Source organism: Marmota marmota, unplaced genomic scaffold (genome assembly GCF_001458135.2).
Source record: "Marmota marmota marmota unplaced genomic scaffold, marMar, whole genome shotgun sequence".
Taxonomy (NCBI): Eukaryota; Metazoa; Chordata; class Mammalia; order Rodentia; family Sciuridae; genus Marmota; species Marmota marmota.
The window spans coordinates 36972529-36996766 of record NW_025999853.1 but is presented as its reverse complement, the minus strand read 5'-3'; the positions used below and the strand labels follow the sequence as shown (position 1 = coordinate 36996766).

At 37.8% G+C, this 24238-nt stretch overlaps 1 protein-coding gene across 2 annotated transcripts in view; it reads right to left on the bottom strand.

Moving 5' to 3' along the window:
- Window positions 1-24238, bottom strand: part of Ptprb (protein tyrosine phosphatase receptor type B) — a 117369-nt gene that overhangs the window by 86621 nt on the left and 6510 nt on the right. For both annotated transcript variants that reach the window (XM_048805106.1, XM_015483010.2), the window contains exon 3: window positions 17176-17432. In XM_048805106.1, coding sequence (XP_048661063.1) covers window positions 17176-17432 — 257 coding nt within the window. The remainder of the gene's footprint in view (window positions 1-17175; window positions 17433-24238) is intronic.

Genomic DNA, 24238 nt, shown 5'->3' with positions numbered 1-24238 from the left:
CCCTCTCTACCTCATCTGCTGTTGTTCAATTCTCTCCCTTGTTTCCCCCCCCCCCTTTCCCCTCACAACCTCTTATATGTAATTTTGTGTAACATTGAGGGTCTCCTTCCATTTCCATACATTTTCCCTTCTCTCTCCCTTACCTTCAACTTTTAGAGGAGTCTTTTTTTCAGCTTTATTTCTTTTGAAATTAGCTTTTTCTTGTCTCACTTTATTCTGAAAGCAATGAGGCTACCTCCACTGTAGAATCAGGATAATACTCTAAAAACTTTACATAGCTATTATGAATAAGAAAGATCATAAATGTTGCAAACTTTAATGTGTTGCACATATGTCAGCTTGTTTAGTAATATATCACATCCAAATTACATTTCTTTGCTGTGTTTTAAATTTATTCATTACAAAGGTCCTCCTTACTAACTTTTGCTGCTTGTCCTTCTCTTTGTCTTTTCCATTGGGGTTTCAAATTTTTCTTATAGATTGGTTCTCCGATTTGGAATCATCTCACTTAAATACACTAAATATCCTTCTGTTTTCTGTGGAAATCTCAAACAAATCCCAAGCTTTCCTGAACATATATTTTTAACATTATATGTTACCATCATACTGCACCCAATCATTTAATTTTTGAGCAACTTCCAACATAATATCTAATGTTCATGTGTAATATGTCAAAATATACTCTACTGCCATGTATATCTAAAAAGAACAAATAAAAAAATAAAAGAAAAAATTTAATAATCCTTCTTTACAATGCATGCAAATGTTCCAAAAAGAAAAAATTGGATGAGGACCAATCAAACGGCAATTTTTCTTAATGTCCTCTTAATAACAGTTTAGATGCTTCCAAATTAACAGTGACCTGTCAATAATGCCCTTGGGAACATGTATAAGAAAATAAGTAAGTGATTTCTTTAAATACAGTTACTTTATTTTCAGTCTATCAAAGAGGGGCATATACCATTTGATTCTTGGGGTTTTTTTTAAAATTTATTTTAATATTGTCCATATACATGAAGAATCATAGCAGTACATGAAGGAAAGGACCAATAGTTTTAAACATTTCTTTTCCAAATGCATCAACTACTAGTTTGCTTTTTTTTTCAATCTTAAAACTGAAAGAGGGCTCCCAAATAATTAGTGGGCCCTAAATAACTCATAAGCCTTAGCACAATATGGGACAAAAGGGGAAGTTTAAATTTAGGCTTTTACATTTATTATATCTTTCCTTTTAAAATCACACAGGCAGTATTAATATGCAGAATCAGAGAGAATGGTAATAGATTCAAGGAAGTATTGGAAAAGCTGCCAGAGTTCATCTTTTTCTATAGTTTATTTGAAACTACTGTACAAAGTGTATATAAGCTGATTCATTTTGTCCTTTGTTCTCATCTTTGTTTGGAATTCCTCAGCTACTTTCTTTTTTTACCCTGCATAATTACTCTGTATTTGCTTTAGAAGTTACTGCATTCCAAGAATTGGGATCACCCTGTCTGTACCATTCCAGGGTATATAACCCTCTCTCTGCACCATTAGGAAACCCTCCTCAGACTACATAGGAAGGGTGGGGCTGCTTTTGATCAGACATCAGAAAACAGACAGCTGCATTTAAAAAAATGGCAATATCATTTAATGATCATACTACAGTTAATACAATCATTAATTATGAACTCATGGCACTGTTCTTGTCACATTATGAGCATAGATATTGGATAATGATACAAATGGTCTTCTGGAGTTTAGGAGCCACTGTTTGAAAGCTGCTATTTTATTTTTTGTACATATTTTTTTATATTTACAGGTTTATTATTTTAAAAAAACACTTTAAAGGATACAAATAAAAAAGTAGATGAAGAGTTATGTAAGGATACCACTGAGTTCGGCCCCCCTCCAAGTGCAGGAATGTGTTCTTATTCACCTTCCTAGAAGTCCTTGAACTTAGTCCTTTTGGGTTTTTTAAGGAGGTTTCAGATAGTAGGGGATGACTGAATCACTGGCATTGGCCTCTTCAGCCTTCAGGCTCTCCCCTCCCAAGAGTCCCTTCCAACCCTCTGAGCACACTGATTGGTTCTCTTGGCAACGAGCCTCATCTCCTGCCTCCTATGGTTATCTAGGAACTTTCTAAAAATCACCTCATTAATATAAGCTCAGATGTGTTTGAACAAGGCTGTCTTTTGCCTTTATCACTGTGGAGTGTTGGGAACCAAGGTCAAAAGGCCACATATTTTAACAAAAGACACTCACTTAGGACATTACAAGGATTACAGCAGCTGTAAGCCAGGATCCATGTATGAAAACCAAAATACAGACATTCCTTGATCTACTCTAGGGTTATGTCCCATTAAGCTCATCAGAAGTTGAAAATATTATAAACTAAAAATGGTACCGAACTTCGTAGCTTAGCCACAGTGTGTTGGTTGTTTACCCTCATGATCACGTGGCTGATCAGGAGCTATGGATTACTGCCACTATCCAGCATTGCAACAGAATATTATAGTGCACAGTGCTTCCCTGGGAGAAGATCAAAATTCAAAAAAGATTGGTTTTTATTGATTGTGTATTGATTTTGTACCATTGTAAAGTTGAAAACTCATTAAGTGGGAGACTATCTGTATACGTATCATAACATTACAGCCACCCCCTGTGTTTCAAATACAGATTCCTTATAGCAAAATGATCACTTCTGTCAGAGAATTTACATTTGCTGTAGCATTTATAGAACAGATATAGCAACAGGATCAACACAAATATGACAAATATTTGGAGAAGACAGTGTGAGGCAGGGATAGATTTAAAGACACAATTAATTTGCTCCATGAAGCCACTACAGTGAAACATATGCTAACTTTATTGTTCCTTTCTTCCCTTGACTTACTGCTATTTTTACTTTATAATAAATTTGTGCAGAACTGTCCAGCACACAAATCTGCTGGTGGTTAGTTAGAACTCATTCTTCCTGAGGCCAGTCATTTTCTATAGGTTATATCTTAAGGAAGGTTTAACTCTATTTCCCAATACATGTGATCATCAGTATCAGTATTATCATTAAACTTATTTAAACGAGAGAGTTGAATCAGAATCAACAACAGCAGTCTTACGCTGTATTGTGGAATGTTATGGCATGATTCAGTTTCATTACAGAACAGATCAGTAAGAATCACAGAGAGATTTGCTTTGCCTTCTCAACAGAACCTACCTTTGCTCATATACCAGATATCATTAGGGATGGTGTCATTACTGTGGGTCAAGACTCAACTACTTCTATATTCCCAGTTAATTTCAGACAAAGCCAATTACTTATTTTCCATCACAGCCTGGTTTCCAGTGGGTGCCACTGTATAGCCAGGCCTGCAGCAGGCAAGACACAGGTGATATTTAGAATAGTTTCTATCCCTCCTAACTCTTCTGCAGGATATGTTTTATTTTACCCCATTCCGGGGGCCAGAACAGCCACAGTACATTGATGGAAATTACACCTACCTCTGGAGAGCTTCTGTAAATTTGGAGAGCCATAAGGGTTCCATAGGTGGGGTCTTTGAGCCTTGGCAACCATCACCCCATGGCCACTCCATGCTCCACTTGTATTAAAAATAGTCGGGAGGCCCTGTCATGTTTTGATGTAGGCCCTTTCCCAAAGCTGACTTTATCCAGCACATCTGTTGAGTCTGTTTGGCCCACTTTGCTAAAGCCTCATCATAATTCCAGGCAGACTCCAATCCTTTACCTTCCTTCTGGAATAGCATTTCCTCTAATCTACCTATTCTAATTCATAAATCCTTTTCTTCTGAAATGCCCCTTGCCCCCATTAGAAACAAATTCAGTTTGTCCTAGGATACACTAATCTGTACCTACCTCCACCAAGGCCGTCCTCTGTCTCATGGGCCACAGTGCGCATTGTTGCCACTCTGCACTAACAACCTAAGTACAGGTGGGATACATGTTTTGCCCTCAAACATATAATATTAGGTGCCCCATACTAAGGGGTCTCACCTAGAGGTAATTTAGTTTGAGTCACAAGGCCTCCCACATCCTTCCTTGTCTCAGGATGGGGCCATTCCCCAGGGGAACTCAAGTTCACCAAGTGATGCCCACTGCTTTAACCCATTAGGAACCCATCCATAAAGGCAAGGGGGATATGTGTTTGTGCATAGCACACAATGGCACGTTGAACATGTTGCCATTATATTTTGTTCTTTATGCCCAAGAATGTTTCTAAGCACAAAGTTTATAGTTACACAATAACCCACCTGCTGGGAACTATGCCATTAGGAAGCAGGCAAACTGCTACCTCAGACCAGAGTTTGAACTAAATGGGAACAGGAGGGAGGGCGCAAGGGAAATGGGTGGCCAAAAAGGGAAGGAAGGTGGGCTAGCAGAAGTTAATTCAAGCACCTCATGTGTGACTTAAAAGGTCATGGTCTTCACCCTGGCCCTTCACTGCCAGCTCTCTGCCCTACTCCTTGCTTCTCTCCTTGACTTCCATTCAGCAGTTGCCTGGGCTTGATAATTTATTATGCATTCAATTAGCAGATACTGACCAAGCACCTGCTGTGTGCCAGTCCCTGGTTTGAGTCCTGGGGACACCTCCACTGAACTGATTTTTCCTGTCCCAGGGTCTTGGTGCCTATGATCTCCTCTTCTTGGACAGCTTCTCCCCAGGCTCTCTGTTTGGCTCTCCCTCTCCTCCTTTGGGTTTCACCCTATGGGATCAGGTCCTCTCTGACTTCATAAGGAAAAAGTGTCTCTATTATTCTTTATCTCAGCAACAACCAATTTGTTTAGTTCAGAGCATTCATGACATGTGGTCATAATCTAATTATTTATGTGTGTGTGTGTGTGTGTGTGCGCGCGCGCGCGCTCACGCTGTATGCCTCCCCTGGTCATTTGGAGCATTTTAAAAGGCAGAGTCTTCCCATCTTGCTCTTCTTGCATAGGGGCCTCTCCCAATCTCTCTCATACTTCCTCTCCTCTCTTTTCCTTTCCTCTCTTCTCCTCTTCCTCCCTCACCTCCCACCCATACTAGGAATTGAAACCAGGGGCACTTTACCGCTGAGCTACACCCCAGTCCTTTTTATATTTAGAAGGTTCTCACTAAGTTGCCTAGGCTAGTCTTGAACTCACCATGGTCCTGCCTCAGCCTTCCTAGTAGCTGGGATGACAGAGGTGCACCACTATGCCTGGTTACAATCTCAACAAGTATTTGTTGAATGAATGAATGAGTGAATCTTTGTAGCTGCTCAATAAATATCATTATGTGAGAAAATACTTTAATGAGTCCTTCTAAATGTGGTCCCGTGGGATGCCACCAATACAGAGGGCAGAGGAGGAAGGAGAAGAGAAGAACAAGGGAAAGACAAAGAAATAAAAAAGGGGAAGAGAAGATTGATTTTGAAGAGAAAGAGAAAAAAATGGCAAATGCAAGAGTGGAAAGGAAGATAAAGGAAAAAAGAGAAGGAAAAGGAGAAAGGCAGTATCCTTTAGGACAGTGTTCTCAAAGTATAACATTAGCCATCATCTGAGAACGTGCTAGAAATTCAAAATAAAGCTCCTCTCTCCCCAGACCTAATAATGCAGAAATTCTGGAGGTGGAGCCCAATGATCTATGTTTTTTAAAGAATATATGTATATTTTTAATTGTAGATGGACACAACACCTTTATTATGTGTATTGTTTTTATGTGGTGCTGAGGATAGAACCTAGTGCCTCACACATGCAAGGCAAGCGCTCTACCACTGAGCCACAACCCCAGCCCAAATGATCTATGTTTTAATAAGTCCTGTTCTGGTTGGTGAGAAATATCTATTCAATTTTCAAATAAAAGTCTCAGATTGTACCTTCACCAAATATTTTATATTCAGGAGAGCTAATATTATCTTGTCATTCTTTTCCTCTTAAATTTACCGTAACCAGTTCTCTGGTTACAAGAAGTAATATGGGTAATTTGGAGGGTCTTGAGTGATTTTAGAACGAATGAATTGGTGGCCTTTATAACATATAATGTGCACATTTGATATTTATAACTTCTCATTAAAATAAAGCATGGATACTACAGGGAATAGGATCAAAAGGAAGCATAATTTAATACTAAATGTTAGAACTAAGGCCAGTTTGCTACCTTTCCTCCTAGGGAGTACTTTTGTTATGCAAATCTCAGCCAAGGCTTTTCACAGATATTTTTAAAAAGAAGGCATAGCAATCAGGGTAATGTGTCAATTGAAAATAATTACAAGAGAGCAAACCCTGTCCTAAATATTAATTTGGCCTGACTCAATAGTAAATTATGGCAAAAGTGAATATTATTTTATTTAAAAAGAGATACACTAAGATGTAAGGAAACATAAATGTGGAAAGCAATTTTTAAAAATGACCATGATCATCCCAATTTATTTAGAGATACAGTTTGGTGTATATTTCAAGGAATCCTTCTAGATAAACTTCCTAGATCACAGGTCTGTAAGAAATAACAATAACATTTCAAGGGCATTTGCAAGGATTAAATAAGAAGGTATCTGTTATATGCACAGTAGAGTTTCTAGGTAACAGGCTCAATGAATGACATGGTCTGTGATTAGTAATAGTAATGATATTCTATGAACAACATTAAAATAAATCATGGATGCCGAGGTCTATGTAATACTTAGGGAATGACAAAGTCTGAGGAAGAGAATGTCTTCCTGAGAACATCTAAATGGCAATAAACTATCATTACTTTCAATCTTGATTCCAAGAGAGGATTTTCAGCAGATCAGCACCAAAGACATTTAAGGGCTGCTTAGTCTGTTGATCATGCCAAGTTTTTTTTTTTTTTTTTAAATCCTGGAAGGAGAAGTGGGAGGGAGTCTTTAACAGCAGGCTCCATCATCTCTAAGACACCTCCCTAATGTTTCCTGTTTTTTTTTTTTTTTCCCCTACAGCAATTTCTCACCCTCTTTCCCCCCCCTTTTTTTTTTTTTTTTTTAAATCTGGGGGAAATAGGCTTTGCATAGCCGTTGTCATAGTCTTGTACCATGGTCGGCCAAATGACTTACAACCAGATGTAACTGTAAAGAATCACATTTTCAACCCCCAAAGGCTACTGCCTCATCTTCACCAACCGCCCCTACCCCACCCCCTAGAAATGAGTCTGTTCACAGATGAAGCAGGTCTAGGCATCAGTGTTTACACTGGGGCAGTCTGTATGGGTGTGGCTGCTGTCTATTAGGGTTTTAGGAGCTAGGCTGTGATTTTCACAACCTTTATTCACCAGATCCTGGGACAGTAGATAAACAAAACATGACTTAAGATAACATTGGCTTTAAAGACAGAGAAAACAAAAACAAACAATCATCCACTTAATTTCCCTTAGAAAGTGATGATTAGAAGGTAAAGTGTACCTTCTTTTTATTTTGTATATCACATTACTGCCTATGAATTATCTGGAGGTCACAAAGAGGGAACCAGCAATTTGACCAGCATAGGATACTTTTTTGGCTTTTATAGCAAGACCTTAACATTATTTTAAAAATTGGAATAAGTAGGTAATATTGAGAAAATTAGATTTTCCATGTTTAAAAAAATCTGGATTTTTGACTTCTCTTAAAAAAAAATCAAAAACTCAAACGATACTGGGTCCACATTCTGCCTACCTCTTGGTCAAGTCAAATTCCACACACAGCATCCTTACCCCACCCTTCTCTGCTGGCTGAGGCAGATGCAAGGCATCTCAGAGACTCCTGAGCATTGGGGCTGGCAGTGATCAAAGCAGAAGATCAAAGGATCTTATCGTGTTTTTCAAAATGTACTGTTAAAAGCCATCAGCTAGATTACAGTCCCTTGAAGAAAGAAATGCTGTTTTTTCATTATCTTCTCTACATCTCCAGGTGATAGCGACTCAATGTCTATCATATACTGACAGAATAAACATTTACACCCCACCACTAAACAAGGGCATGGTTAAGTATTCTATTTGTAAATCTTAAACAAAGTAGGATTCTTCAGCTGTTCCAATGCAGAACTGGAACTTTTAGCAGCAGACTCTAGTACCTAAGCCTTTGCAAGTAGCCCTTGCTCCATGTGGACAGACCCCACCTCCATGAAAATTTAGTCCTTCTCTACAATAGGAAGTCGTTCCTGACTTTGGTGCTGAGGCTACCAGATAAACACTGTTAGCAAAGCCTGCCCTTGCCACACTCTCTCTACAGCTCTGCTATCCTAAGCTAGAAATACAGCCTGGCAGGAGGAGGGGTGCAGGCAAATGTTCAGACAGATGAACAGCAGGCACCAAGCAAAGATATCCACAGGGCTGTTGTGCCCATTGGTCCAGATCTATCTATCCCAAACCAGAAGAGCTCTGATGGAAAAGTAGTATCTCCAACTCACAAAGAGAAGATTTCTCTGAGGGAGGATCTCCTCTGGATTTAGCAATGGTGGCACAGTGTTTGGCTGTCCTCTCCTTCAATGTGTAGGAATAGTGGAAAGGAATTTTTACATCAAAGATAGCTCCTGGAATTCACAGTATTTCCCTTCTCAGCTACTTTTCACCATACTCTACATAAGTGGTTTCAAAGCAGATGTTCTGAGTAACATATGAGGGTGCAACCAATAGCTGGGATAAATTAGGAGCTTTAAGGTACTTAGCAGTTTCTTCCAGAGTTTCCTTATCTTATCGTCATACTTCGGCTGGCTCATCTGTCAGTACTGACTCTTGGCGCTACTGTTCTTCCTTGAACATGATGCATTATTTCTTTCCTGGTGCCTCCTCTCCATCCACCCCTGTCCCTCTACGCCCCCATCTGCTCTCCCTTGGTCCCAAGAAGACAAAACTTTGTATGTCTCTGAGCCATGAGTCTATCTCTAACTCAGTAGCTCCCTTTGAATTCTACCTTCTGAATTCTCAAGCAAACTTCTATTTAATTCCTTTCATTTAAAAAAATTTAACTTAGAAATAATTTCTCAAGTATAGTGAAACTGTAAAGCCTGTACAGAACACTTCCATGTACCCTTTCTTTATCATTGCTTTACCATTCTTTCTCTCTGCATGTATAATATTTTTATCTGAAGTATTTCAGAATAGGGTGCATATATCTTGAATGAAGTATACAATCTTAGTTAAATTCAGGAGATTTAAAATTGAACTTAAATCCACAGTCTTTATGTTCATTTTGTCAATGATCTCAGTCTTATCCTTTTAGTATTTTTGTTTTCTGTCTAATATGGGATCCAGTCCATGATCCTGCATTGCATTTAGATGTTAAGTCTCTTAATTGTCTTTAATCTAGAATAATTCCTCAGTCTTTTGAAATGAACTTGACCTCTTTGAACAATGCAGGTTGGTTATTTCCATAGCAGCTTCCTCCATCCAATTTTGTCTGATGTTGTCTTGTGATTGGATTCGGGTTATAGGTCCCCAGTAGCACTTTCTTATTGCTTTCAATGTTTTCCTAATGAATCACGAACCTAACTGTACATTAGAACTCTCTGGGAGAGTTTCACATTCTGGGGTGCTCAGGTCTTGTCCCAGTTGACTCTAGTGAAGTAGGTCTGAGGTAGAATCTTGGAATCTGTATCTTAAAAAAACTTTCAGGTAATACTGACAAATGCATTTCAGGGCTGAGAGCCCTGGGTTTACTCTATCAGTTGGACATCCTGGCTTCTCCTTTGATCTCAGTTTCCTCTTCCTTTGCCATTCTCTCTCTCCACTGCACCTATTCTCTCCTGGGGTAGACCTCATCTTCCCTCTGCCCAATTTACTAGAGAAATAATGGCATGTTAAAGAGCCCATTTCAATACATATGTTCTGTTTCATGGCTGCATTTTATGTGCATGTGATTTTTATATTGTGACACAGTATCAACACAAACTTTCTGTGCACAAAATGGAAAGCAATGCTAATTACCTATAATTAAAAGAAACCAAAAAGAAAGAAAAATTCTTGAGATTTTAAGGCTGGAGGGGTCAAATGAATTATAAACCATCTGTATGCTATTGGCATATGGTAATCCACTTTAGATGATAAATCAAGAAAATCAGCTTGTGTCAGAATTAGGCTTGAAGGTCCCGACTATAGATTAGGGTCTCTAGTAACATAAGAGTAACATATGGAAACACATCCTTCCCTCATATGTTACTCTCTGGCTTGGCCTTTTTCGTTGTTGTTGTTATTGGGGATTGAACCCAGGAAGGCTTAGCCACTGAGAAACATCCCCAGCCCTTTTTACATTTTTATATAGAGACAAGGTCTCACTGAGTTGCTTGGGCCTCACAAAGTTGATGAGGTGGCTTTGAACCCATGATCCTTCTGCCTCAGTCTCCCCAGCCACTGGGATTACAGGCGTGCACCACTGCATCTGATCACATGGCCTTCTTTGAAGCATCAGTAGTCTCATCATCTGTTTGCGTTTTATTCCATTCACACTAGACAGTCCAAGATGTCAGGAGGACTGATTATGACTTTTTTTTTTCTTTTCCCCTTACATCTTTTCACTTTTCCCTCTAGGCAGTGGCCTCAATAAGGGAGAATACTGTCCCATCTTTAGTTCTGGCTACAGAACAGTGGTGTCAGTGGGGTGTCTCCCCTACATTTTTTAAGTGACCCAATAAAAGCCGTTGCTGCAGACTTTTGCAGGCAGTAGGGGGAAATGGGGCATTTTCTGCATTTGCCTCCTCATTTATTTGGAGACTCACACTGGGCTGTGATCTCTTTGAAGGCCAAATGGAAGGAAATGCAGAACTGTGAAGGCCCAGACCAGCACCACAATGGCTATTCATGAACTGAGGAAATGCCTCCCCCAGGCCAGGGCAAGGGTGGGGTGGGAAGGGGAAGGAGGAGGTGCACCTTCAAACAAGATTTATAGGTATTTAGCAGTATCAGAACCAGCCAATCACATTTTTAATGCATGTTCAGCACTTCAACCCTTTCAAAGCATTGTCCCATAATATGCTAGCTCATCTGGTTTCTACAACCCTGTGTGTGAAGAAGGCAAGGTGGAGGCAAAACCAAGGAGAAGTTAGTGTTAATTGCTAGGATTATTGAACATACATTTGCTAAATATGGCGAATGTACTAAGCCCCTTTAATAATCAGATAATTACAATTGTTTTATGAGGCAGATGAGTATCTATAACAATCCTTATTTTATAGAAGAAACCAAGTGTAACTTGAGTAACTAGCATCAGATATACTGGAGTTTAAACTGGTTTCTTTGACATAGAGGCCAGTTCATCAACTTCCTGCACTGAGCTCATATGGCCAGGAGGGGATCCCATGGGACCTCTCCTGAGAGTGTGCTGCTCAACAATAGACAGAGCCTGGTCAGGCTTGGAAGCCAATAAGTCCAAGACCCAACCTCCCTCCTTTTGGAGGGCACTTGTCTACAGGTAACTGTTTCTCCTGTGCCCCAACACTCAGCTCCCCCAACAGACTCACCTCCTGTAGCTCCCAGCCATGCCTATCTCACCTCACCCATAGGTGAAGGGATGGTGATGGGGATGATTGGCACACTCTGATGCTCACATCTGACTTGATTTGATCTGTGGGCAGGACGTTGGACATCGTGTGGGTTGTATATAGGGATTTCTGACTGATGGCCTGTGGTGGCTCAAACCCAGCCCCTGTCCCATAGCCAAGTGTCTGCATTCATACAGGAATTGTGTGCCTGGGAGCATTTTTTCTAATTAACACAAAGCCCTGGAGGGCTGGCAGTAGTGCCTTGTGTGCCCAAGCTTCACTTACTTACCCAGGGTTCTATTCCTTAAGGAATGCATACTCTGGAGAGCAACTCAGGATGCTATGATTAGATAAATTGATTTCTGCTGTGTGATTATTTAGTTTTTATGGCACAATCTCCCTTCCCCTCCCCCATCTCTCCTTAACACAATGCCTGAAAGTGTCATCAATGGTGGGAAACAAGCATTTGAGAGTCTGGGGGGAAGATATTGTGAGTCAGGGCCAGATTTATCCAGATCGGTGATTCTCAGACGTAAAAGTACATCCTATGACTTGCAGGGCTTGTAAAAACACAGACCGCTGGGGGCCTGAGTCTCCAAGTTTCTGGTTCAGTACTTCTAGGGTAGAGCCCAAGAGGTCAAATTCCTAACAAGTTCTGGGTCTGGATTCTGCATTAGGAGAACCACTGGTCTAGATATTTCTTGACTCAGACTACTGACAAATTTCCTCTTCCACTACTTTGTTCTTTTCCTTCTATCCAGCCACATAATTCTATTTATAATAGTGATAATAGCAGCTAAATTAAGGAAACTTTATTGTACTGTTTTCCAGGTGCTACTCTAGGCATATGATATATATTAATTCATTTAATGCCCAGGATCATGAGTAGGGAGAAGAGAGAGACAATCACAGAGCTTTAAGGCTTGCACTGGCTCAAGCATACAACCTCTTGAAGTTAGAGTCCTCACATTGGCAAGTAAGAATGTGAGAAAAGAGAGAGAAAGGATAAGCAATAGTCTGCTCCCCAAAGAGTCAGTTTGGGACAATTTTTCAATAGCATTATTGAAGAGTGATTTCTGGGTTTCTAATTATTTCCTCCTTGGCATTTGCCTTCATTACCAAGTACTGTAAGTAGGAGAACAAGGTGACTGCAAGTTCAGGGGTGTGTGAGTGTGTGTGTGCATGTGTATTGTTTGTATATTCTATATTCTTCTGCTCTCTAGCCCCCTTGTCAGTTAAATAAGTCTTTGGGCAAGTTTTTAACTTCTTTACATTTCATCTAGGCATTTGAAAAATAGAGAAAATGGTGAGGATGATGATGATGATATAGTAAATTGCATTTTAATGGCCACTCAATAGGCATGCCCCTTTTTGCAAAGTGATCTTGCAGCTCTTCTCCTGAATCTGGCCTGGCCTGTGGTTTGTATTGACCAATAGCATGTGATAGAAGTGATATTGTATGATTCAGAGGCTAGTGCTCAAAAGCCTAGTAGCGTCTACCTTTGCCCTCTTTACACTAAGCCATCATGGAAAGGAAACTTGTAATGCTACTGGAGGATGACAGGCCATGTGGAAGAGAACCTAGATGGCCAGCCTCCAGCCAATGCTAGGAGTCATGCAAGCGAGGCTATTGTCAATCTTTTGCTCAATGTTTATAGCAGCACAATTCACAATAGCTAAACCATGGAGCCAACTTAGATGCCCTTCAGTGGATGAATGGATAAAAAAGTGGCATTTATACACAATGGAATTTTACTCAGCAATAAAAGAGAATAAAATCATGGCATTTGCATGGATGGTGTTGGAGAAGATAATGCTAAGTGAAGTTAGCCAATCCCCAAAAAACAAATGCCGAATGTTTTCTCTGATATAAGGAGGCTGACTCATAGTGGGGTAGGGATGGGGAGCATGGGAGGAATAGATGAATTCTAGATAGGGAAGAGGGGAGGGAGGGATAGGGAGGAGGCAGGGGATTAGCAAGGATGGTGGAATGTGATGAACATCATTATTCAAAGTACATGTGTGAAGACACAAATTAGGTGTCAATTTACTTTATATACAACCAGAGATATGAAAAATTGTGGTATATATGTGTAATAAGAATTATAATGCATTCCGCTGATGTGTATTTAAAAAATAAAATCAATAAAAAACCAAAAAATGTTTTAGTAAAGGATTGCAATAACTGATATTATTTCTTAAATTCTCACCAAGTACAATCACTTGTGTTATCTCTCCCAGCCCTACAGCCATCAGAGGTGGAAGTTTCAGTTTACAGATGAGGAAATTGAAGTTTAGAGAATTTAAGTAACTTTTCCTGGTCACCTGGCTAGTAAGAGGCAGAATCAGGGCTTTGCCCTCAAAGTCTGAGTTCTCTGTGTGTGGACGCTGGTTCAGTTCTCAAGAAATGTTGGTTGGATGAGTGAGCATTCTCCAAAGTCACCAAATGGAACACTCATCACTGCCTTCTCCCTCCTTTTCTCTTATTACTATCTTGTGTGTGGAGGTGGCAGGGAGAGGGTGTAGGGTGATTAGGAGACCACGTGGGGAAGACATAAGGAACAGAGGGAGAATGGATAATTAGCTTATGAAGGAAGCACCAAGTATATTTGATAATATAAATGCATTAAACACTAGATAAACACAAGCTTCAAAACAATTAGACAGGGCTGGGGTTGCGGCTCAGTGGTAGTGTGCTTGCCTAGCAGCATGAGGCACTGGGTTTGATCCTCAGCACCACATAAAAAATAAACAAATAAAAGAATTTTTTTTTTTAAAAATTAGACAATATGAAACATGGCTGCTCAAGACCATGACACATAGACATTGTCAGTAAATGAGCCCTTTGCTACCTAAGTGGTCAAGAGGGGCCCCACCATACCACTTCATTCCACTCAGTTCCCAGCAATTGTTTTCATTCTTCCCATTCCGTCTTACTCCATTCTTTTCGGTTCCATTCTATTCCTTCCATTTTGTTCTATTCCATTCCACTTCATTCCATTCCACTCCATCCCATCCCGTCCCATCCATTTCATTCCATTTCACTTCATTCCATTCTATGTCATGCGCCTCACACTCCACTCCATTCCATACATTTCCTTTCTTTTCGCAAACATTTAGTAATTATTATGCAATTGTTTAGGTGCTAGAAATACAAAGCCAAGTAAATACAGTCTCTAACCTCCCAAGACTCATATTCAGATTTTTCCTGTCCTCACCCAATAATAGAACACCCCAACCCAGAGTTCAATGAGAACAAGTCAGTGCAAAATCCTCACAAACCAGGTGCTGTATGATAAAGAAAACAACACAGAGAGATGTTCTTTTTACATAATTTTAAGCAATTAAGTATGATGCTTTTACTCCTCTTTTATACTTTTATAGGTGCCTAGAGTACTTTTTGAAATTGTTTTCAAAGGACAAGCATTTCCTACCCTAAGTGACTCATTTTAACTTTTCAAAGTACAACCAACTACAGCTGTGTATAATGACTGTTATATAGTAAATGCTCCTGCTAAGTTAGCAGGGATGCCTAGACTATGCTTTAAGAGTCCTGGGAAGTTGCAATTGTAGAAACTGTCTTTGGAAAGAGTACATATTTCTACCCCAGCTTCCCAGGACATTGTCAAGATTTTGCCTGAGCCTCCTCCCCATCCAAAAAACAAAACAAACAAACAACAACAATAAAAACAAAACAAAACAAAAACCCCCAAACAAACAAACAAAAAAACCTGAAAAAACAAAACAAACAAAAAACTGGAACATGAGATAACTGGCTTTATATCCATTCTGGTACTCCATCAGGGAGCTCATATAAGCACTGCAATGGATTTCATTCTAGAAAAGGGCTTTTAAAAATCTCCGGTGCTTTTGCCATGATCCAAAGCTACAAATCCAGCTTGGGGGCTGAATCAGTTGAGCTCTGTAATACAGGGCTGGGTGGGCCCAAGGGGTGGTGTGCCTGCATTAGAGCTCTGTAGAAGGTGTTTCTGGCAGAGCCTGGCCAAGTCTCAAAACTCTCTCTGTGTTTCACAACGGTCAAACCTGGGCAAAAATGGGAAATAATCTCTTTGGGAAAAGACAACTTTTTAGTGTTCTAGCAGATGTATCTATGCTAGTTTTTAATCAATATGTTTCTTTTTTGATACATTTATTTTTTTTTCTGTAGTGTTATGTATAATTAAGCTCAGATGTAAATGAATACTCTGTAAATTAATGGTAGTATGGAAGTTTTGATTGAAGCACATTCAGCCAAAATAAGGAGGTGTTCCACCAACAAGCATTCATTTTCAAAAGTAAGTGGTGAATCTCTCGCTTACATTAGTGGCTGAAAGGGAACAGGAGCTGGAGAATTAGGGAGAGCTCAGTGCCAGTTCATGATGGTAGCCTTAAGTCATAGCTCTCCTGCTCCCATTTCCTGTCTTCCTTTCCCACTTTCCAAGCCTAGACAGATCTGAACCCATAATTACCGAACTAGGATAGGTAGGTAAAAGTCTAGGTGGAAAGTGAGAGACTCTGGACATGTTACCCTTTCCTTACTTTAAGTCCAAACTGGGTAAAATGATGGAGTAGAGGCTAATCTTTAAGTCAAAATTAGAGTTTGGATTCCTGAAGTGGATATTTTTGTTAATGGATAAAGATTGAATGCTGGGTTGCAAAGCTGATGTAAAGAGTTTCCAAGAAGTTAAATGGGGCTTTCCTAACTTCTCTTCAGTGACAAAGAGAACTAGTTCACAGGGAAGATTTATGGTAATAAAATAAATAAATAAAAACAAAATCCCATGAGTTGTTCAAGGTACTGGCTATAGTTGTTCCGTGATCAATAACGAAGTATGTGCTCACTAACTGGGAATCACATGTATTATTAGATTCTACCCAATGCAAAAGAAACCAGAGCACTAAGTAAATGTTATGCCATTTGAATAGTGTTGGGCTTTTTAATTTAATTTAATTTAATTGTTTGAATTATTTGAGTTGCTTACTAGGAAACAGCTGAACACTGCCAAGTGAAACCTGAACTTTTTTTTTTTTTTTTTCCAGAGCTAGGAATAGAACACGGGTCCACACACATGCTAAGCATGTGCTCTACTACTGAGCTACACCCATGGCTCCAATACCTGATCTTTACTGATCTTTTAAAATTACACTGCCTAAATGGTGGCCCCAAACCCTGAAAGGAAACCAAAACCAAATTGATGAGTGCTGCCATCACTACTCCCAGTCACTTCACTCCTCTGTCACCTTACATGCTAAGAGACCATAAGTAGGTGATGCTCTAAAGTGTAGATGTGGAAATGGCGTGAGACTGTTGCTTATCTTTGTGTTCCCAAATCCATGAAAGTGATTTCTGAATCTGCTTTTGCTTTGTGACCCTTTTTCTCCCTTACAGCAGAAATGATGATGACGTGTGTGCAGGTCACCTGCCAGCTACTGATTTCAACTCCTATTTCCTGGTTTCAAGTCATGTGGAAGACCACGAACCCTGATTTCGTTTAAAAAATGTAGCCAACCTATAGTAGGACAGTTATGTCATGGTGGCCTAATAATCTTCACCTCAAAAAGATATAGAAATTTCAATTCAATATCAAAGATTTTTCTCATTATGCAAAATGCATTGGTGTATCATTTGCAGTTAAGACACAGAGCACCTGGTCTGCCCCTGCAGTAGTGGCATCTTTAGCAAAGCGAGTCTTTTCAGGCCATGGGCATTCTGAGACTGTTCACAACCACACCTCAACCCCCACCTTTTACCTCTTTAGTGGTGCTGGAGAAGGGCCAAGTAGTTGATGGTATCCACGATGTATCTGCAATTCCAGTTGCATGCAGATTGGGGTAAGGTTTCTTGCTGCTGTTGTGGCTGTGGTTTTCTGTAGTATTGATGATAAAGGCCTCTGTGGTGTTCCTAATAAGGTGCTCCGGGCTATATGGAACTGTATTAAAAGTAGTGGGGATCTGGGGAGGAGCCATGTTTCTAGTGCTCCTTACTGAAACTTCTGCTCCCAGGCCAGCTGAGGTAAAGAAAGGACAGTTACAAAAATTATTCTCATATCTATAAATATTTATAGATTCTTCACATAAAAACAATTTTACTTAGAAAAAGAAGACACCTTCAGTAATGGGCATGTAGATAAGTTGAGTTGTATGGAAAAAAAAAAAACAAAGATCCTTTGGGTGGATGACAGTGTCCCAGCAATCACCTGTCACCTTCCATAAGTTTTATGGTGAAGGGAGAGTTGTGAAAACTGTGCTATGGGGGGAAAAATGCCAGGTCCATGTAGAAGACAGAATAAATTTACCATGAACATCTCTATAGGATCGCTGGGTTGGTTTTTTGGGGGGTCCACTAATCTCCAAAACTCAATGCAAAATTCTGATTATATGACATGTGTATCCTTTCTTCTATGGGTGAATGTCATAATTTTCATCAACTTTTCAAAGGAAATGTTCAACAAGATACCAGGTTGAGAACACTGTTAATGATCTGCCTAACTTCATTGTGAAGTTTGAGGATTCCTTGGGGGAGTAATAACATTTCTTTCTTTTTAGTACAAACATTTTTAAATGTAATTTTTTGTTTTTAATTAATAAATTAATTTCTTTTTTTGGTACTGAAGATTGAACCCAGGGGTGCTTTGCCACTGAGCTACATTCCTAGTCCTTTTTTATTTGTTTGAGACAGGATCTTGCTAAATTGCTCAGGATCTTGCTAAGCTGGCCTCAAGCTTGCAATTCCCCTGCCTCAACCTCCCAAGTTGCTGGGATTACAGGCATGCACCAACACATTCAGCATTTAATTTACTTTTTAACTGATACATACAAATATAAAAATTGCACATAATAGAGATGTTTTAATACCTTCGAACGCTGTGTAATGTTTAAATCAGGTTAAACATATCTAGCTCCTCAAACATTTATCTTTTTTTATGGTGAAACCATGTAGAATCCAGTTTTCTGAAATGTACTGTACATTATTGTTATTTCTGGTCACCCTACTGAACAATAAACAGCACACCAGAACTTCTTATTACTATCTATTACTTGGTACCTATTGTTGCAAACTGTTTTTAATTCTAATAGAGTGAGTCCCACATCATGGAACTGTTGTATTTTCTAAGCTATCTACCTTCTGGAAGCATGGCAAATTGATTTAAAATATATGAGCTGATAGGGTTAATTTACAGCTTTGCTTTGCAAGGCTAAACCTCCCACATTAAAAAATATATATTATTTTCTGAATTAGTTTCACCTAGCCATGATTTAAAAATGGGCCCTCCATCTTTTGGGGATAGGCTAACATGCAATATCGGCATTTCTAACAATCTCTAAGGTGATGCTGATGATGTTAGTCTTTGGATGCCCTTTGTATGGCAAGACTTTAGAACACAATCCTACAATATGAATCCCTGGAAAATTCTATAAATTATGGGCTAAGGTGATATGTTTAGATGTTTCCTTTGATCCCATCAATGGTGAGTTTTCAGGAATATAAGAACCCACAAAATATTATCAAATTATGATAACCATAACTGAATAGTTTTGGCTTAAAGACTGGCAGATAAAAGATTCTAGTTTTTACTATTCCTTTATTGGTTCATTCATATTTATAAAGCAACTACTATGTGCTAGGTGAAGGTCTCCTAAAGAAATAATTAATTATCACTTTAACATTTAACATTAATTAATGTTCTGTTCTCTTATTGATCACCTTTAAGCCTCATTTCTTTTCATCCCAGTTTCAATGGACTAATCTATTTCATATGATAAGGTATGTAAATAGGAGGATGACTACAAAAAGAGGATTCTCACAGCAAAGCTGCTTTTAACAATTTAATAAGATATAAATAGCCAGCATGGTGAGGCTCACCTGTGATCCCAGCCAATTGGAAGGCTGTGGCAGAAGGATTACAAGTTCAAGGCTAGCCTTAGCAACTTAGTAAGACCCTAAGAAACTTATTTTGAGACCCTCTCTCTCAAAAAAAAAAAAAGTGTGGGGATACAGTTTAGTACTTAAGGCCCCCTAAAGGTTCAATCTCCAGTATATATATATAAAAGAATAAATACATTTATACACACACACACACAAGCAATTCTCCTAAAAGATAATAAAATAATCATAGCTATTAAGCATGCTTCCTTTGAAATGCAGAGGGTTGAGCAAAGTGCCTTGTACAGAGGGTTGACAGATTTAGCTAATAAAAATAAGTGACACACAGTTAAATTAGAGTTTCAGATAAGCAATCAATAATTCTTTAGTATAACTCAGTGTGTTTAGTGTATTCCAAATAGACAATACTACAAAGATTACATGACATATTGTATATTTCAAATATACTAAAAATGATCACTTATCTGAAACTCAGATGTAACTGGGCACTGCATATATAATTCAGGTATATTAACTCTAGTTGCATATCTACTAGGTCTAGGCTATGAAAGACTTCTAGATGTTCATTTTAGTTTCTGTCTTTTTTCTTCTAAATCATGTACAACTATCACTGTCTTTGTGCCTGGATCAGTTGCTCTGGATATAGACTGACAGATTGATCCTTGAGGTGTTTTCTACATGACATACTCAACCATATTATTAGTGAGGTTCCTTTACAACAAACTCCAAGAAGCAATCTTAATTTTGCAGTTAACTGAGTTAGGTGCTTGAATGTTCCCTTAAATAGACCTTTACCTATTGTGGGGATATAAAGCTTTATGTATATGAAGATCAGCATTTTGGTGATTTGAGCTTTGGCCAATGCTAATTCTCTGAGATGACTACTACCTATGACAATTTTAGCTCTTAGGTCCTTAAAAAAATTTTAATTATGGGGTTAGGACAAAAAAGAAATGGTTCCAAATACCAAGCCTGCAATTACATTCCTTCATATGGCAACCTATGCTTACTCTTCTTCACTAAGGAGTAGTTGGTAAGTTTTTGTCCTAAGAACTTTGTTTTTAACTAACTTACATAATTAATTCAGTGGGTGAAACTGGACTCTCTCAAAATTAGATAAATGATCAAAACAGTCTCACAGTTTCTACAAATAACACAGCTTATCTTACCACTGTGTGTAGCTTTTGGCTATCTTATGGGGAAAAATTCAGTCTCCTGTAATTGTCTTTAATTAACCTTCTCCATATATTTTTAAAACACCTCAAACCAAACATGTCCATTTTCCATTTTAGACTACCCCTCCTTTTATTTTTTTTCCAGAGAAAGAAACTACAAAATACTCAGGTCCAGTACCTCTTCATTTTGTGTCTGTGTTTTTAACTTACTTATGCTATTTAAAAAGCCCCCAGAAATAAATCTTGGCCTTAACTTACTTTGTGAATTTTAAAGCCACTCTTTGCAAATGTTGGTAGGAATCAGACTCACCTCTGGTACCTGTTTGCCTTGGAACCCCCTCTAGAAATTGTGATTCAGTAGATTTGATGTGGGACCCAAAACCTGCCTTTCTAACAAGTTTCTTGGGTGATTCTAAGTGTATGGCTTTAGTCATAGTGGAATTCTTAAGACTTCTTATCTGGGTATTGAATAATTGTATAAAATAGATGAAAGGAAAGAAAATCTGTTATAGGAATATACATAGCTATCAAAACAAGTTTATTTTTCTGTCTTCTGAATTCTTCCTTGAAATAGATGTATGAATTTATACTAAAGATAGTAGATCTTTGGATACTTTAGTGTCTATAAATTCTTCTGATGTTCTTTAAAAGCGTATATATGTCTCACTGTTCAAGAAAGAGCAGTTTTGACAAATACAAAGAAAAGTCCTTACACAATGGAACAATATGTTAAAGCTATTTTTAAAGCTTTATTGTACCACTGCTACTACATTGTTTTCACATAAATAACAAAATTAGAACACAATTCAAGGCAAAGTGGACCATCCTGCTTCCAATCTAAAAAGTTTTAGCACGTAAATTGCAAATAATATCACCTATGAAATGATGTGCAACAGCTGCATCTTTCTAACACATTTTTATTTTATTTTTATATATATGTTTTATTTTTTGGTACTGGAGATTTAACCTAGGGGTATTTTACCCCTGAGTCACATCCTCAGTATTTTTAATTTTTTTTTAATTTTGAGATAGGTTCTCACTAAGTTGCTGAGGCTGGTCTTGAACTTGTGATTCTCCTGTCTCAGCCTCCCAAATTGCTGGAATTACAGATGTGAGCCACCACACCTAGCTTGAACACATTTTTAAAAAGAGCAGTGTATGTGTGTGTATGTGTATATATATATATATATATATATATATATAGAGAGAGAGAGAGAGAGAGAGAGAGAGAGAGAGAGAGAAGTATGTATTTGTTTAATTAAGTGCTGTGTTTCAGAAATAATTATAATAAAAATGAAACTTTCTGATAGAATGACAATAAAAATGATACATGATTTGTTAGCTTCTCTTCTTTAAATGATACAAATAACTTTAAAGCATGTTGAAAACAGAATAACTTGAATTAAATTCATTTTGGAGATAGAAAATTTTAACTATATTGGTACTTATTATTCTGTAGGAAGATACCAAATTTAATATGCATTTAAAAGTGAGTAAATCATCTGGAGGATGAAACTTCAGAGTGAAAGAAAAATGTTTTATTTTTTTTCATGCATCAGGAAAAATGCATTTAATAGATTATGAAAATCTATTAAATTACTTTATATTTTTTTAAATGGTGGAAAGTGCTCACAGAGCCAAAAAAATCAAACAAAACAAACAAACAAAAATCACCCCCAAAGCCCAGAATCCACATTAATAGGTCTCAGGCTGAAAATGGTTGGGGAATTCTGATAATGTGTCAACTATTTTTCAATGGTCATATAAATAACCATAGATGATATTATTTTCAAAGATTATATGAAAATAATGGTCATTACAAGGCCCATGTTGATGATGCAAAGAGAAAACAAACCCTTAAATGTTTGCGACAGCCAACTTGGCCCAAATGTATATACACAAGTCACTTCCTGTCTTTTTTTGTTATTCCCCACAAACTCTCTATTCACAAACATTTCTGCCAGGCACTAACACAAATAATTTCTTCCAAAACCTTTTCTCCCAAAGTGTACATGACTGCTTATCTTTTATAATGCTTATGCATTTTATCCTTTCACCTAAAATACTACAATTGAACAATTATTTTAACCAGCAGTTAGTTATATGGAGCCTTCCAACAATATGGCTTACTGCATCAGCAAAATCCTTTTTAGTGATTTCTTCAGCTCAGTCATTCAAGGACAGTTGAAAATTTGACTGCTTTTGGATAAACACGAGAAATGAGTGAATGTGTACTGAGTACTAAATTAATGTTGTTTGGTTGACTGACATTTTATATTCAATATTCCTCTTTGTACAATATGAAGCATTTGAGTGAAAATAACAATTTCAGAAATCCATCCAGCTTTTTAAAAATGTAAGGATACTTGACATCTCTTGGAAAATGTATATAAACCGTGTGTAGAATTTTGCACCCTTTACCTGGAAGTTCTAGAACTACATCCATATACTCTAACTGATACAGAATTTGTGCTGGTGTTGTTGAAGACAGTTTTAAGTTTAGAATGTTTTCGTTTCCCATGCTAAAGATTATTTGCTTAGGTTTACTTGCAAACTAGTAAGTTTCTTAAAGTAAATCTCCCTGTTTCCCATATAGATATGGAGGTCAAATGATGACTTGTTTTCCTCATAAGGTAGATCTATAAAACTTCAGAGTTTTATAATATATAAAATATATTTAATGTATAATCTTATGAGGCCATTCTACTCCTTGCTGGAATAGATACAACTGTAAGTTTTGATGGCTCTGTGAGTTTAAAACTCCTATGTGGATTGGATAGAAGACAAAGGTAATAGTCATGATTTCAATGTAGCATTCCTCCTTAAACCTTTATTATTTCTTTATTGTTTCCCCCACTCAACACTTTCCAGAAGTTGAAACATTCCTTCGTTGAATCAGGATTTGTTGAGCATGAATGACAAGACTAGCTTTAAAGTCATACATTATTAATGGTTTCACTTTCCTCAAGTTACTACAGTCTGAAAATATTAAATGGGAAAGTCCTAATTTGTAAGTTTTAAATTGTGCACCATTATGAGTAGTGTGATGAAATTTCAAGGTTTACCACTTCACCCCACCCAGGACTTGAATTGTTTATTTATCTAGGATATCCACATTGTATATGCTACCTGCCCATTAGTAATATAGTAGCCATCTTGGTTATTAGATAAATGGTTGTGGTATCACAGTGCTTGTGTTCAAGTAACCCTTATTTTACCAAATAATGGCCCTGAGCTGCAACAATAGAATTTGGGTATACCAAAGAGAAGCTGTAAAGTGCTTTCTTTAAGTGAAGCAATGAAAGTACAATAAGGTATTAAGAGAGAGGGAGAGACCATATTCACATAAGTTTTAGTACAGTGTATTGTTGTAATTTTTCTAATTTATTATTAGTTATTATTGTTAATCTTTCATTGTGCCTAGTTTATAAATTAAACTATCATTTGTATGTATGTATAAGAAAAAAGTGGTATACATAGGGTTTGATATGATCTATAGTTTGAGGCATCAACTGGGGGTCTTGGAATATATTACCCATGAATAATAAGGTGGGGGACTACTTCATAAAAATTTAGTGTATGATCTCTGTTTTCAATAGGCTTATAGCATTGCAATTTACTTTTTCAGTTTTTTCCCCCTGTATCTCTTATGTTATATAAGAGACTAGGTGATGGGGAAATAATTTTTTAAAAATCAAATTTCAAGTGAACTTTCCTAGAATACACTAATGTACAAGTACATCCTAAAATGTAG